The following is a 17,229-nucleotide window of genomic DNA, read 5'->3' as shown; positions in this document are numbered from 1 at the left end:
CAGATTGATCCATTGATAAACAGCATCATCAGAGTGATCAACTCTCTGTTGGAGTCAGTCAGATCATTTCCATAGAGAGCCACTTTGCATCAGCAGCACCATGCTCCAGTGCTCTGGGAGAGTTTATAGTCCTGAGAGTTGAAGACTGGATGACTGACAGCTGTCCTTCATGACAACAGAAGCCACAGAAATCCTCCTCATCAAAAACATGACTTTGATCTCCGTCCTCATCTGGACTCTCCTCTGCTGCTGCTTCACAGGTAAAGTCCAGAGAATCAAACTCCTCTCCTCTATCAACATCCGTCCCTCTGAAATGAAGCCCACAAAACCATGACGCTGCTTTATGTTTCTGTCTCTGTATCCTCAGAGTCCAGAGGCCAGGTCACAGTGACTCAGCCTGGAGCAGTGAGATCTGCTGTGGGAGGCTCCGTCACCATCACATGTAGAACCAGTCAGAATGTTTATGTTTATAACAACAACTACCACTATTTAGCCTGGTACCAACAGAGAGATGGAGAAACTCCTAAACTGCTTATTTATGCTGCTACCAGTCGAGTATCAGGGATTCCAGGTCGTTTTACAGGCAGTGGATCAAACTCTGACTTCACTCTGACCATCAGTGGAGTCCAGGCTGAAGATGCAGCAGTTTACTACTGTCAGAGTTATCACTGGTTGAATAGCAAAGCTGTGTTCACACAATGAAAAAGCGTCGTACAAAAACCTCCCTCAGTCAGACTGAACAGAAACTGAAGTGACTGCTGCAGCTGGAAGCTACTGCAGAGACTGATACAGTTCACTGAGGACACACACACACACACACACACACGCACACACATAAATTATATTAATTTTATTGAAACGACCTTTAACTGTATCAGTCACACATAATTAACTCAACTTTTTTGCAGATGACATTCTACTCTACATCACAATATAATCATCATCATGGCTTTTAGTCCAAAACCTGATCAGTAATCAAAGCACTCACTCCACCTTTATATGAACAGTGAAGTTCATACAGTTCGAAATTTGTATTTCCCTGATTGACTTGATTAATGACTGTGTGAAAAATAAATGACAGAATCCATTGCACAGCTTATCCAAATTTTAAGTTCATATTTTCCCATTTATTCTAAGTAATACCAAGCCATGCACATTGTCTATGGCCAATGCCTGTTAACAAGATTTTTTTTTAAAAAAATCATTGTACAAAAACCTCCCTCATTCACAGACTCATGGAACATGTGCAGAAAAATCTTTGGTCTGATATGCTGACGTCAGGACTGTGAATAGAGGAATTTGACAGAAATGGAAAGAAGTAGATTATATTTTGGATTGTGATTAAATGTCACATCACCATCTGCTACATATACAATTGGGTGCATAAGTATTTGGACGTTGACACAATTATAATAATTTTGCCTCTGTACACCACCATAATGGATCTGACATGAAGCCATCAAGATTGTTCATTTTTATACACACTCCCTCCATTTTCAGAGGCTGAACAGTAATTGGACAGTTGACTGACAGTTAGTCTCATGTCCAGGTGTGGCCTGTTCCCTCATTATTTCATGACAAATTCAGCAGATAAAAAGTCTGGAGTTGATTCCAAGTGTTGAATCTGTCTTTGGTAGCTGCTGATGGGAAGTTTGAATATGCAGTCCAAAGAGGTGTTGATCAAAGTGTTTAGGAGGCAGTCAGAGTGGCAGAGGTGTGTCAGGAGGATATGAGCCACACCTGAATCCACTTCTCCTGATTGCTGTATAAGAGGACTGGAGATGTCAGTTCTCTCTCTCTTCACAGCAAGAGGGGGTTTGTTTGGTTGTGTTTTGAGGTTGTATTAATACACATTCAGTATACATCACACTTTCTCACATTCATGCACTCATCAGTAAATTTGTGTGTAGTTTAAATAAATATGTTTTCATTTAATTCTTTATTTTATGTGTGGTCTCCCTTGTTTTATCTGGACCTTGAGCTGGTTTTGTCATGAACCAGGGGAGGATTGGATTGTTTTCAAATCTCATGCTATGAGTAGCTTGATTTCCAAAACTTGCATAGTGTAGCCTTAAGCATAGGTAACTGACTAAATGTAACTTGTTACCCCCCACTCCTGCAGACCACCATAAAATGAATTTATTTGCAGATGAGAATCAATCAAATATTAAAATATCATTATTATCCCTTCTTTTAGCTCCGAATCTGATCAGGAAAGAAAGGAGACTTTCTGACTCCTCTCACATCATTCTGAAATGCAGAGAATGCAAATGTCTAATGCACATGCTTCTCACTCTAGTGCTTGTTCTACTCTCTTTACAATGAACAGATTACATTTTCATGAAGAACTAAAAGTGCATTTAACTCTGCACCCTTAAAAGCTGAACATCTTGAACCATACATCAGTAACTTTTTCATTATTCCCTTCACATGTATCATTGTTCATACAACACTGTGTCAGTAACAACTAACAAGTCTCTGTTGGAGTCAGTCAGATCATTTCCATAGAGAGCCACTTTGCATCAGCAGCACCATGCTCCAGTGCTCTGGGAGAGTTTATAGTCCTGAGAGTTGAAGACTGGATGACTGACAGCTGTCCTTCATGACAACAGAAGCCACAGAAATCCTCCTCATCAAAAACATGACTTTGATCTCCGTCCTCATCTGAACTCTCCTCTGCTGCTGCTTCACAGGTAAAGTCCAGAGAATCAAACTCCTCTCCTCTATCAACATCCGTCCCCCTGAAATGAAGCCCACAAAACCATGACGCTGCTTTATGTTTCTGTCTCTGTATCCTCAGAGTCCAGAGGCCAGGTCACAGTGACTCAGCCTGGAGCAGTGAGATCTGCTCTGGGAGGCTCCGTCACCATCAAATGTAGAACCAGTCAGAATGTTTATGGTTCAGACCATTTAGCCTGGTATCAACAGAGAGATGGAGAAACTCCTAAACTGCTAATTTACCTTGCTACCACTCGAGCATCAGGGATTCCAGATCGTTTTACAGGCAGTGGATCAAACTCTGACTTCACTCTGACCATCAGTGGAGTCCAGGCTGAAGATGCAGCAGTTTACTACTGTCAGAGTCTTCACTATATCAACAGTCAGTATGTGTTCACACAGTGAAAAAGCGTCGTACAAAAACCTCCCTCAGTCAGACTGAACAGAAACTGAAGTGACTGCTGCAGCTGGAAGCTACTGCAGAGACTGATACAGTTCACTGAGGATAGTTTCTACAGATCAGTCAGTGTATCTGACATGATAAAGGAGAGTATTCATTTATTCTTATTGCTTGCTATGTGTAAGACATCAGCATCTCAGGGAAATTTTCATTCACACCATCAATAAATCAGCCTGTATGTTGATGACTCCTTGTTATACATCACAAACGTCCTCCTCTTCCCTTCTTTCAGTTAGTTCAGGTAGTTTTATTTTTATGTGTCATACACCAACAGGGGCCCAGCCTGCCAGGGATTACACAACACTATAAGCATAACAAGTAAGAACAACAATATGACAATAATAAGAGTGACAGAACAACTATGATTCACCTCTATACATGTCACTCAGTGTGGAGCCAAATATGAACACAGTACTGATCAAGGTCAGAGAAGCAATTTTAATAGTGTTTTCATTAGATAATGATGAAAAATCTGCGATTATCTGTAAACACCAACAAAAAAACAACATTCTGTGTGATAAAAGCCAAAAAAATCATCCTTTTATCTGTTGAGGACAGCTACAGTTGACTGACTGTGTGTGTTTGCATATGTGTCCTGCCTCTCTGCTCCCAGCTGTTAAGAGGCCAGTGTTGATCAGTGGCTGTCCAGGCCTTTCAGAGCCACTGACACACCAGCAGCACAATGATGATGTCTCTGACTCTACTGCTGGCCACCCTGGGGTTCCTTGTTCAGGGTGAGACTCTCTTCTGAAAACTTTGCTTCAGGATGTAACCAGGTTCACCACAATGATGTTCTGCTGTGATGGAGAAACACTGAAACAAGCAGCATCGACCTTCTTCCATCTCTTCTCCATGTTAAAGAAATGATCCTCTTCTGTTTGGATGTCGATCGTCTTTCTCCAAGCTGGATTTGTCTCAATAACCCTTCTCCTCTGTTTCATGTTTTCAGGTTCATCAGGAGACATCATCCTGACTCAGTCTCCTGGAGCTCAGTCTGTTGTTCTGGGACAGACTGTCTCTATCAGATGTAAAGTCAGTTCACATGTTGGCAGTGAGGTAGACTGGTACCTTCTGAAACCTGGAGAAGCTCCTAAACTCCTGATTTATTATGCTACAAACCGTCAGTCTGGAGTTTCAGATCGTTTCAGTGGAAGTGGATCTGGTACTGACTTCACTCTGACCATCAGTAGAGTCCAGACTGAAGATGCAGGAGTTTATTACTGTCAGCAGGATTACAGCACCCCGTTCACACAGTGATACAACGTCGTACAAAAACCTCCCTCAGCTGCAGAGGAACTGATCTGACTCAACAGCTGCACAGTAATAGACACACTTTAGAAGTTTGACTGACAATCAAGTTAATATAACAGAAAAATATCAGGAAATATTATTTATCATCTATTAAGTTACAATATAATGATAATTTTGTTGACAGGATATTAAACAATGTATTAAAACTGTGAGCAAAATACATAACATATATATGAATTTAAATGAAGTTAAATCTTTCCAGGTAACAACACAGTAACACTACATTAAATATGAATATGAAATATAAATTCCATGTTTTAATCAAAGTTTATTTTTCAAGTTATTTTCAACTGAATTTCATCTGATTCATATTAAATTCAGTTACACATGAGTTTTCAATAAACCTTCACGTTATAAAACACACACGTTGTGTTAAATGTTGACACCACACTGCTGATACTGAGGCTCTGATGATATAAACTGCTGATAAAATCCTACTTGATAATTCTAAAGCAGCACATTCTTCTCAGACTTTCTACATTTACTCAGATTCAGATTGTTTTTTTCTATCATGGCTGCAAGGAAGTTAATATCATAATGATCTTTTTAGCATCACGCTCACAAAGCATCAGGTATTATAGCTGCTACTGCATTACATGAACTTATGTTTCTCTCTTATTATTTCAAAGGTATTTTAAAATCAGTTTCTGATCTAATGGAACAATTAAGACAGAAAGATTATATGTCTTTTATAATAACATTCAGAAAAACAGCTGATGTGATGATAGATCTTTATTGTACTGTCACAAAGAAAAAATACAAGATGCATCAAAACCTTATAAATGAAACATGAAATTAGAGAATGAGTGAGAAAAAGAGACAGACAGACTCAGAGAGAGTGGAGACTGAGAGCAGTAGTAGATTAAAACCAGTAGCAGAGTCCCAGTGAGTCAGGTCAGGACTAACACTGGTCTCTCCTCAGTATCTCTGAGACCAGAGTCTGGGAGCCCTGGGTGGCCTCACAGGTCACAGAGACCACCTTCTGCCACTGGTCTACAGGGAGCTTCAGGGTGCTGCTCCAGCTGTAGAGGCCGTCCTTCCCCACCACCCCGGGGCTCTTGGTCTCCTCCCAGTTGCTGCCGCTGCTTCTGCCGTCCACCTTCCAGGCCAGACTCCAGTCTGAGGGGAAGCCCTTGTTGGCCAGGCACATGAGCATGGCCTTCCCCTGGTCCAGCTCCTCAGTAGAGGGGCGCAGCACAGTCAGGGTGGGACGAGTATCACCTAGGAGACACCAATCAGCTTAGAGGACAGGGACCACACAGCTGTCAATTAAACACCAGACACTTGGACACCTTTACTGTGTGAGAGTTGATTTTCTCCTTTAAGGAGTTTGTGTCAGATGTTTTTCTGCTCCACCAGTCACTCACTCACACATTGTTTCACTTCCCTTTAAGAAGCCTCTCATGCATGTCAGCACAGAGAGAATCATCGTACAGTTTGACCTGAAATACATCAAACTACACTGGAAATAACAACAGATTTTACAACGTTTTAAACTTTCTCATCAAAATCAACAAAAATCTTAATTATACATTACTTTGGTTTTCTGGGGAAACATCTACAGATACAAGTAATGATCTGAAAACCATCAAATGTTCTTCATGTGGAGTTAAACCATGCTTTAAAAAACCTTTCAATGATTTCAAACTACATCAGAAACAATGTAAAATCCAACAAAGTGATACAGATTTTCTAACCTTTTCAAATATCAGTCTTCATCTTCACATTGTTTTACTTCACTTGGATGAATCTTAATCTTTAAACAAGTTATCATTTAGGTTTGAAAATAAAAATGATTCTAAGAAAACATATTTAAAATCGATTTTTAAGTTTGAACTTTTCTACAGTTCAACTTAAATTTCTTCATGACAAGAATGTGTAAAGAAAAGTTTAGTAAATCTGCTCTCAGTTCAGCTCCATGATGAAGGAGGAGAAATAAAAACAAAATTACTAAAAGTGTAATAAATAAAATAATTTCATCTGCTGCAAACATTTAAAAACTCAAATTAAAACATTACGATACATTATTTACTTTTTTAGTATTTATGCAGAAACTTACTTCCAATATCCAGTTTGGTTCCTCCACCAAAAGTCCACCACAGTGATACAAACTCACTGAGCCGTCGTACAAAAACCTCTGACTGTAGAGACACGGCTCTCTGACTTTGTCAGACTGAACTAAATCTACAGGTTCTCATGATAACACATTTAAAATAAATGGTGATGGTATATTACTTTTCCTCAGGTCTTCTCAAAACTGAAATCATTAAAATCAGAATAACACTTTCTGGATTTGAAAAACTGAACTGTTGACTGTTGCAAATATTTTAAAGACAACATTAAAAACATTTTCTTTAGTGTTCTGACTAAGGAACAGATGAAAATGAGGCAAACTGATTAATAAAAATCTAAAACATGAACTTACTTCCAATATCCAGTTTGGTTCCTCCACCGAACGTGAGCCACAGTGATACAAACTCATTGAGCCGTCGTACAAAAACCTCTGACTGTAGAGAGACACGGCTCTCTGACTTTGAAACAAACAAACTCACCAAAATTAGTCTGTTTGTGACATTTTATCAACCTGTTTTACACCTGCCAACACAGTGCCAATGTTTAATTTAGGTATTTTTTCAGATAGATATTTGAAAAAAAAAAAATGGACATTTTGTATTGATACATTAAACCCTTCATTCATTCAAGCCTTTATGTGAGCTTCTAAAATCATTAAGGTTTCCCTCATTTGTAATGATGTTGAGATACAGAGAAATTCACAGAATTAAAAATATAAAGGAAGACAATAGTCAGTGATAGCAGTTGCACACTGAGATGATGTGGTTTGAGATCATTGTCTTGAATTTTCCAGGAGTTGTGAGAGTGTCTTATGATTCTGAAGCAGACTTTTGGAAGCACAAGACAATTAGTAGAGCAGTTTGGTAGAGTCCTGTCATCCAGTCTAACACAGATGTTGTACAGGGTGGTGAATGTCCAATAAAGGTTTTATGGATGAAAAGATACAAGTGTTTATCACACCTCTGCACCACAGAGGACCAAACAACTTTGTTATACAGAATGTAATGGTGAGAGTCAAAGAGATCTCTGGCAATGAATCTGATAAACTGAGAGTAGGGGGTTTGACATTAGAAGGAGCAGCATGTTTGTGGATTATGTCACCATAACCTGAGACTGATAGAACGACTGCCTCAACTACTACAATTCAACAGGAAGCTGAGTTTTTTTATATAATCTAATGAGAGAAGACATTCTAAACAAAAGTTGTCCAGACACATGAAACCAAAAGTACATAAAACTAAGTATTAACACATCCTGATCAATACTCTGATCAACTGATTGATCCATTGATGAACATCATCATCAGAGTGATCAACTCTCTGTAGGAGTCAGTCAGAGCATTTCCATAGAGAGCCACTTTGCATCAGCAGCACCATGCTCCAGTGCTCTGGGAGAGTTTATAGTCCTGAGAGTTGAAGACTGGATGACTGACAGCTGTCCTTCATGACAACAGAAGCCACAGAAATCCTCCTCATCAAAAACATGACTTTGATCTCCGTCCTCATCTGGACTCTCCTCTGCTGCTGCTTCACAGGTAAAGTCCAGAGAATCAAACTCCTCTCCTCTATCAACATCCGTCCCTCTGAAATGAAGCCCACAAAACCATGACGCTGCTTTATGTTTCTGTCTCTGTATCCTCAGAGTCCAGAGGCCAGGTCACAGTGACTCAGCCTGGAGCAGTGAGATCTGCTCTGCGAGGCTCCGTCACCATCACATGTAGAACCAGTCAGAATGTTTACAATTCTGACTTTTTAGCCTGGTACCAACAGAGAGATGGAGAAACTCCTAAACTGCTAATCTATCGTGCTACCACTCAAGCATCAGGGATTCCAGGTCGTTTTACAGGCAGTGGATCAAACTCTGACTTCACTCTGACCATCAGTGGAGTCCAGGCTGAAGATGCAGCAGTTTACTACTGTCAGAGTCTTCACTATATCAACAGTCAGTGGGTGTCCACACAGTGAAAAAGCGTCGTACAAAAACCTCCCTCAGTCAGACTGAACAGAAACTGAAGTGACTGCTGCAGCTGGAAGCTACTGCAGAGACTGATACAGTTCACTGAGGACACACACACACACACACACACACACACACACACACACAAACACTAACCTTATTCTTTTTTTTTGTTGAAAAGAATACAAAGTCTCATTTAGCTGTATTAGTTTATGTATAAAGGTTCAGTAGACCTTTGTATCATGTTTCTTCCATCCAGAAATCCACCAACATCTCAGACTATTCAGAGTCACACATCACAAAATCAACTTTTACGCAGATGACATTCTACTATACATCATAATCTAATCATCCTCCAGGCTCTCAGTCCCAAACGTGACCAGTAATCAAAGCAACATCTCCTCTTCTACATGAACAGCTCAGTGTAAACTGTTATTTTTACAATTCCATGTATGATAATGTTTAACCAAATACTGTATGAGAAATGAAAGACAGAAATTTCAAAAACCACACAAACATACACCTATATTCATGATCAGCTTGGGATTAAACATCATGTTGCCATCTCCTGATTAGATCATCTGCTACATGAGGCCATAAGTATTTGAACAGTGACACAATTTGCACAATTTTTCCTCCACACACCACCACAATGGATCTGAAACAAAGCTATCAAGATGTGATTAAAGTGTAGACTATCAGCTTTAATTCAAAAAATTTAACAAAAAATACCACATTAACTGTTTTAGGACTTAGATCCATTTTAATACACAGTCCCTCCATTTTCAGATGCTGAACAGTAATTGGACAGTTGACTGACAGTTAGTCTCATGTCCAGGTGTGGCCTGTTCCCTCATTATTTCATGACACATTCAGCAGATAAAAAGTCTGGAGTTGATTCCAAGTGTTGAATTTGTGTTTGGTAGCTGTTGATGGGAAGTTTGAATATGCAGTCCAAAGAAGTGTTGATCAAAGTGTTTAGGAGGCAGTCAGAGTGGCAGAGGTGTGTCAGGAGGATATGAGCCACACCTGAATCCACTTCTCCTGATTGCTGTATAAGAGGACTGGAGATGTCAGTTCTCTCTGTCCTAACAGCAAGAGGGGGTTTGTTTGGTTGTGTTTTGAGGTTGTATTAGTACACATTCAGTATACATCACACTTTCTCACATTCATGCACTTATCAGTAAATTTGTGTGTAGTTTAAATAAATATGTTTTCATTTAATTCTTTATTTTATGTGTGGTCTCCCTTGTTTTATCTGGACCTTGAGCTGGTCTTGTCATGAACCAGGGGAGGATTGGATTGTTTTCAAGTCTCATGCTATGAGTAGCTTGATTTTCAGAACTTGCATAGTGTAGCCTTAAGCATAGGTATCTGACTAAATGTAACTTGTTACCCCCCACTCCTGCAGACACCAGAAAACGAATTTATTTGCAGATGAGAATCAATCAAATATTAAAATATCATTATTATCCCTTCTTTTAGCTCCAAATCTGATCAGGAAAGAAAGGAGACTTTCTGACTCCTCTCACATTATTCTGAAATGCAGAGAATGCAAATGTCTAATGCACATGCTTCTAGTGCTTGTTCTACTCTCTTTACAATGAACTGATTACATTTTCATGAAGAACTAAAAGTGCATTTAACTCTGCATCCTTTAAAAGCTGAACATCTTGAACCTTACATCAGTAACTTTTTCATTATTCCCTTCACATGCATCATTGTACATACAACACTGTGCCAGTAACAACTAACAACTCTCTGTTGGAGTCAGTCAGAGCATTTCCATAGAGAGCCACTTTGCATCAGCAGCACCATGCTCCAGTGCTCTGGGAGAGTTTATAGTCCTGAGAGTTGAAGACTGGATGACTGACAGCTGTCCTTCATGACAACAGAAGCCACAGAAATCCTCCTCATCAAAAACATGACTTTGATCTCCGTCCTCATCTGGACTCTCCTCTGCTGCTGCTTCACAGGTAAAGTCCAGAGAATCAAACTCCTCTCCTCTATCAACATCCGTCCCTCTGAAATGAAGCCCACAAAACCATGACGCTGCTTTATGTTTCTGTCTCTGTATCCTCAGAGTCCAGAGGCCAGGTCACAGTGACTCAGCCTGGAGCAGTGAGATCTGCTCTGGGAGGCTCCGTCACCATCAGATGTAGAACCAGTCAGAATGTTTATTATAGCAGCCCAAACCACTTTTTAGCTTGGTACCAACAGAGAGATGGAGAAACTCCTAAACTGCTTATTTACACTGCTACTACTCGAGCATCAGGGATTCCAGATCGTTTTACAGGCAGTGGATCAAACTCTGACTTCACTCTGACCATCAGTGGAGTCCAGGCTGAAGATGCAGCAGTTTACTACTGTCAGAGTTTTCACTATATCAACAGTCAGTATGTGTTCACACAGTGAAAAAGTGTCGTACAAAAACCTCCCTCAGTCAGACTGAACAGAAACTGAAGTGACTGCTGCAGCTGGAAGCTACTGCAGAGACTGATACAGTTCACTGAGGACACACACACACACACACACACACACAAATTATATTAATCTCATTGAAAAGACCTTTAACTGTATCAGTCACACATAATTAACTCAACTTTTTTGCAGATGACATTCTACTCTACATCACAATATAATCACCCTCCTGGCTTTCAGTCCAAAACCTGACCAGTAATCAAAGCACTCACTCCACCTTTATATGAACAGTGAAGTTCATACAGTTTGAAATTTGCATTTCCCTAATTGACTTGATTAATGACTGTGAAAAATAAATGACAGAATCCATTGCACAGTTTATCCAAATTTTAAGTTCATATTTTCCCATTTATTCTAAGTAATACCAAGCCATGCACATTGTCTATGGCCAATGCCTGTTAACAAGATTTTTTTTTTTTTTTTTTAAATCATTGTACAAAAACCTCCCTCATTCACAGACTCATGGAACATGTGCAGAAAAATCTTTGGTCTGATATGCTGACGTCAGGACTGTGAATAGAGGAATTTGACAGAAATGGAAAGAAGTAGATTATATTTTGGATTGTGATTAAATGTCACATCATCATCTACTACATATACAACTGAGTGCATAAGTATTTGGATACAGACACAATTATAATAATTTTGCCTCTGTACACCACCATAATGGATCTGACATGAAGCCATCAAGATTGTTCATTTTTATACACAGTCCCTCCATTTTCAGAGGCTGAACAGTAATTGGACAGTTGACTGACAGTCAGTCTCATGTCCAGGTGTGGCCTGTTCCCTCATTATTTCATGACACATTCAGCAGATAAAAAGTCTGGAGTTGATTCCAAGTGTTGAATTTGTGTTTGGTAGCCGTTTATCACACCACTGATAATACTGATCTACATAACCCACAGTAAATGTGTGTATAGTTTACCAGTAGTTAAATAAATGTGTTTTGCTTTAATCCTTGATTAACTTCGTGGTCTCCCTTGTTTTATTGGGAACTTGAGCTGGTTTTGTCATGAACCAGGGAGGGGTGGAGAGGTTTGCTTTTGAGTCTCACTCTACCAGTAGCTTGATTTCCAGAATCTGCATATTGTAGCTGCAAGTACATGTAACAAACTAAATGTGAGTTGTTACCACCTACCTCTGCACACCACCATAAAATTAATTTCTTTTCAGAATATTACAATACTATTATTTTAACCCATAATCTGACAGGGACAAAAGCAGAATTTCTGACTACTCTGTAATTAACTTTGAAATGTACAGAATACAAATGGCCATTGCAAACACTTGTCATCTCAGCCTAGTGCTGGTTCCACTGTTTGTACAATGTACCGATGACATTTTCACAAAAAACCTGAACTTTTTCAACCTTACATCAATAACTTTAATTTTTTCCTTTACGTGCATCATTGTACATGCAGCACTGTACCAGTAACAACTAACAAGTCTCTGTTGGAGTCAGTCAGAGCATTTCCATAGAGAGCCACTTTGCATCAGCAGCACCATGCTCCAGTGCTCTGGGAGAGTTTATAGTCCTGAGAGTTGAAGACTGGATGACTGACAGCTGTCCTTCATGACAACAGAAGCCACAGAAATCCTCCTCATCAAAAACATGACTTTGATCTCCGTCCTCATCTGGACTCTCCTCTGCTGCTGCTTCACAGGTAAAGTCCAGAGAATCAAACTCCTCTCCTCTATCAACATCCATCCCTCTGAAATGAAGCCCACAAAACCATGACGCTGCTTTATGTTTCTGTCTCTGTATCCTCAGAGTCCAGAGGCCAGGTCACAGTGACTCAGCCTGGAGCAGTGAGATCTGCTGTGGGAGGCTCCGTCACCATCACATGTAGAACCAGTCAGAATGTTTATACTTGGAGCAGCTACCATGCGTTAGCCTGGTACCAACAGAGAGATGGGGAAACTCCTAAACTGCTTATTTACTGGGCTACCACTCGAGCATCAGGGATTCCAGATCGTTTTACAGGCAGTGGATCAAACTCTGACTTCACTCTGACCATCAGTGGAGTCCAGGCTGAAGATGCAGCAGTTTACTACTGTCAGAGTTATCACTATATCAACAGTCAGTATGTGTTCACACAGTGAAAAAGCGTCGTACAAAAACCTCCCTCAGTCAGACTGAACAGAAACTGAGGTGACTGCTGCAGCTGGAAGCTACTGCAGAGACTGATACAGTTCACTGAGGACACACACACACACATACACACACACACATGCACTACCCTTATTTCCTATAAATGCACCAACATCTCAGACTATTCAGAGTCACAAATCACAAAATCAACCTTTACACAGATGACATTCTATTATACATCACAATAGCATCATCCTCCAGGCCCCTTAGTCCCACACCTGACCAGTAATCAAAGCACTCACTCGTTTGCTACATAAACAGCACAGTTTACACTCATTGGTTAGAAGTGGTGATGTCATGATTGCGATTTAAGTAGTTTGACAGAAATGGAAAGAAGAAGAGGAGGACTATAAAGCCAGTGATACCCCATAAAGGAACAAGGGATAGTATGAGTGAAGAGATCTTCCTTGTTGAACTTTCAAAGCTTCCTTGACAAGTAAATGTTAAAATTCCTATTCCTCTACTCTATTCTTCCTCCAGTAGAAATACTCATGTTCAGGTGTGGCCTGTTCCCTCATTATTTCATGACAAATTCAGCAGATAAAAAGTCTGGAGTTGATTCCAAGTGTTGAATTTGTATTTGGTAGCTGTTGATGGGAAGTTTGAATATGCAGTCCAAAGAGGTGTTGATCAAAGTGTTTAGGAGGCAGTCAGAGTGGCAGAGGTGTGTCAGGAGGATATGAGCCACACCTGAATCCACTTAGCCCATAATCTGATCAGAAACTAAAAGAGATTTTCTGGCTACTCCTGCTTAAAATGTAAATACACATAGCTGAAAAGTCAATCTGTCATCTAAGTCTAGTATTGGTTCTCCTTGATTTAGTGTACTGATTACATTTTGATAAAAAAATTAAAAGCACATTCATCTCTGCACTATTTAAAAGCAGAACTTTATCAACCTTTTCTTTCTCCCTCCACATAAATCATTGTTCATACAACACAGTGTCAGTAACAACTAACAAGTTGGAGTCAGTCAGATCATTTCCATAGAGAGCCACTTTGCATCAGCAGCACCATGCTCCAGTGCTCTGGGAGAGTTTATAGTCCTGAGAGTTGAAGACTGGATGACTGACAGCTGTCCTTCATGACAACAGAAGCCACAGAAATCCTCCTCATCAAAAACATGACTTTGATCTCCGTCCTCATCTGGACTCTCCTCTGCTGCTGCTTCACAGGTAAAGTCCAGAGAATCAAACTCCTCTCCTCTATCAACATCCGTCCCTCTGAAATGAAGCCCACAAAACCATGACGCTGCTTTATGTTTCTGTCTCTGTATCCTCAGAGTCCAGAGGCCAGGTCACAGTGACTCAGCCTGGAGCAGTGAGTGCTGCTCTGGGAGGCTCCGTCACCATCACATGTAGGACCAGTCAGAATGTTTATGGTTCAAACCGTTTATCCTGGTACCAACAGAGAGATGGAGAAACTCTTAAACTGCTTATTTATGTTGCTTCCACTCGAGCATCAGGGATTCCAGATCGTTTTACAGGCAGTGGATCAAACTCTGACTTCACTCTGACCATCAGTGGAGTCCAGGCTGAAGATGCAGCAGTTTACTACTGTCAGGGTGCACACTATATCAACAGCCAGTGGTCGTTCACACAGTGAAAAAGTGTCGTACAAAAACCTCCCTCAGTCAGACTGAACAGAAACTGAAGTGACTGCTGCAGCTGGAAGCTACTGCAGAGACTGATACAGTTCACTGAGGACACACACACAAACACACACACACACACACACACACACACACACAGATGTGCATATAAAAATTTGCTTAGATATGTTTATCTAACAGTCAACTCATAATCCACACAGGTATACATAATTGTAACATGGTTCAACAGAGAATATATGAGCTCACAAGAATTTACCACAATATTGAACACGGTTATTTATTACTCCACTACTGTTTTGATGGTATGCTGATGACATCTTATTATACATCACAAAATGCTCACCTTGAATAATTTCATTTACTACTGTCAGAGTTATCACTATATCAACAGTCAGTATGTGTTCACACAGTGAAAAAGCGTCGTACAAAAACCTCCCTCAGTCAGACTGAACAGAAACTGAGGTGACTGCTGCAGCTGGAAGCTACTGCAGAGACTGATACAGTTCACTGAGGACACACACACACACACACACACACACACACAGATACACACAGAAACTGAAGCACACACAGGTTCATTTCATGTTTTAAACTAAAAACAAAATCTCTACAATATTTACACCATGCATCAGTAATATGAATTCACACACGGTATAGGAGCCATTAAAGATGATAAAAATATTGTTTGGCTTTGCAGCCCTAGATCTGAGTTTGATCAGTTTTATTAATTGCCCTCTACAAATGTTTGTGTTTGCTGACTAAAAGCTGACTAAAAACATCTGTAATGTCTTCTCAGGTTAAGTTTACATTGTTTCAATTGGAGCATAAATGCTACATATATTCCTGCTGTAACTTATGTAAGAGACTGAAAAAGCAGAGTTCACACCTGAACCATTAATCCACCACAACACTGGAAGAGCAGATAGTTTGTGAGAGCAGTCTGGGACCAGCACCTGGTTTAGGACACTACGGGAAAGCAGAGACACTGCAGGTTAGACTGACAGAGCATGTGTCACTCATTAACATCATTTATTAATATAATCATTAACTAAAACGATAACATTCTTGGTGTCTGTCACTGAGACACACTCTTCCTCTGTAGATTTAACAGATCTACTGTCATCATTTTAGACAGAAACGTGATTCTTTTAATAACTTACATGGAGATGACTGATTTAATGAATGCATTTTGGTAAATCAGTACTCTGACATTTTAATATTGTTGGATGAAGATCTCAGATCTCATTCATGTTGTTTGACTTTATGCTGATGATATCCTGTTTTTTTATTTCTAATCCTAAAAAAAGCTTCTACAACATTTTTGGTTCAGAGATTTTGGATTTTGGATAATTTTGGATTAGTAACATGTTAAGACCTGTTCATAAGAATCATCACCATGAGCAGATGTTAATGATGTTTGAACAGATGTTTGAATGGATTTCCCTAAAATGGTCTCGTCGTGGAAAACAATAATAAAGATAAAACTCCAAGAACAATATAAAAAAATGTATTTGGTCATAAAAGTATTAAAAAGTAAAGAGAGAAAAAGGATACAACCTTACATCAGTAACTTTTTCATTTTTTTCCCTCCATGTCAGTCATTGTATATATAACACTGTACCAGTAACAACTAATAAGTCTCTGTTATAATCAGTCAGATCATTTCCATAGAGAGCCACTTTGCATCAGCAGCACCATGCTCCAGTGCTCTGGGAGAGTTTATAGTCCTGAGAGTTGAAGACTGGATGACTGACAGCTGTCCTTCATGACAACAGAAGCCACAGAAATCCTCCTCATCAAAAACATGACTTTGATCTCCGTCCTCATCTGGACTCTCCTCTGCTGCTGCTTCACAGGTAAAGTCCAGAGAATCAAACTCCTCTCCTCTATCAACATCCGTCCCTCTGAAATGAAGCCCACAAAACCATGACGCTGCTTTATGTTTCTGTCTCTGTATCCTCAGAGTCCAGAGGCCAGGTCACAGTGACTCAGCCTGGAGCAGTGAGATCTGCTCTGGGAGGATCTGTCACCATCACATGTAGAACCAGTCAGAATGTTCATAATTCTAACTATTTAGCCTGGTACCAACAGAGAGATGGAGAAACTCCTAAACTGCTAATTTACCTTGCTTCCACTCGAGCATCAGGGATTCCAGATCGTTTTACAGGCAGTGGATCAAACTCTGACTTCACTCTGACCATCAGTGGAGTCCAGGCTGAAGATGCAGCAGTTTACTACTGTCAGAGTCTTCACTATATCAACAGTCAGTATCTGTTCACACAGTGAAAAAGCGTCGTACAAAAACCTCCCTCAGTCAGACTGAACAGAAACTGAAGTGACTGCTGCAGCTGGAAGCTACTGCAGAGACTGATACAGTTCACTGAGGACACACACACACACACACACACACACACACAAATTACATTAATTTTATTGAAACGACCTTTAACTGTATCAGTCACA

The 17,229-nt window shown here is 40.0% G+C and overlaps 4 gene segments (V, D, J or C); 3 read left to right on the top strand and 1 right to left on the bottom strand.

Annotated features, from left to right (window-relative positions):
- Positions 1-17,229, top strand: part of LOC108887537 (immunoglobulin kappa variable 4-1-like) — a 45,159-nt gene that overhangs the window by 15,333 nt on the left and 12,597 nt on the right. Inside the window, 1 exon segment of the V gene segment in view lies at positions 368-571. Coding sequence covers positions 368-571 — 204 coding nt within the window.
- The window catches only part of LOC108887536 (Ig kappa-b4 chain C region-like), a 40,128-nt gene that overhangs the window by 17,093 nt on the left and 5,806 nt on the right, over positions 1-17,229 (bottom strand).
- LOC108887569 (Ig kappa chain V region 3368-like) lies at positions 3,806-4,587 on the top strand. The segment is given in 2 exon segments: positions 3,806-3,912; positions 4,128-4,587. Coding segments are annotated over 2 exon segments (360 nt in total).
- On the top strand, positions 12,436-13,124 carry LOC108887543 (Ig kappa chain V region 3381-like). The segment is given in 2 exon segments: positions 12,436-12,666; positions 12,774-13,124. Coding segments are annotated over 2 exon segments (423 nt in total).

This window comes from Lates calcarifer, linkage group LG3 (assembly GCF_001640805.2).
Source record: "Lates calcarifer isolate ASB-BC8 linkage group LG3, TLL_Latcal_v3, whole genome shotgun sequence".
NCBI classification, from domain to species: domain Eukaryota; kingdom Metazoa; phylum Chordata; class Actinopteri; family Centropomidae; genus Lates; species Lates calcarifer.
This window is presented reverse-complemented; position numbering and strand designations above follow the sequence as displayed.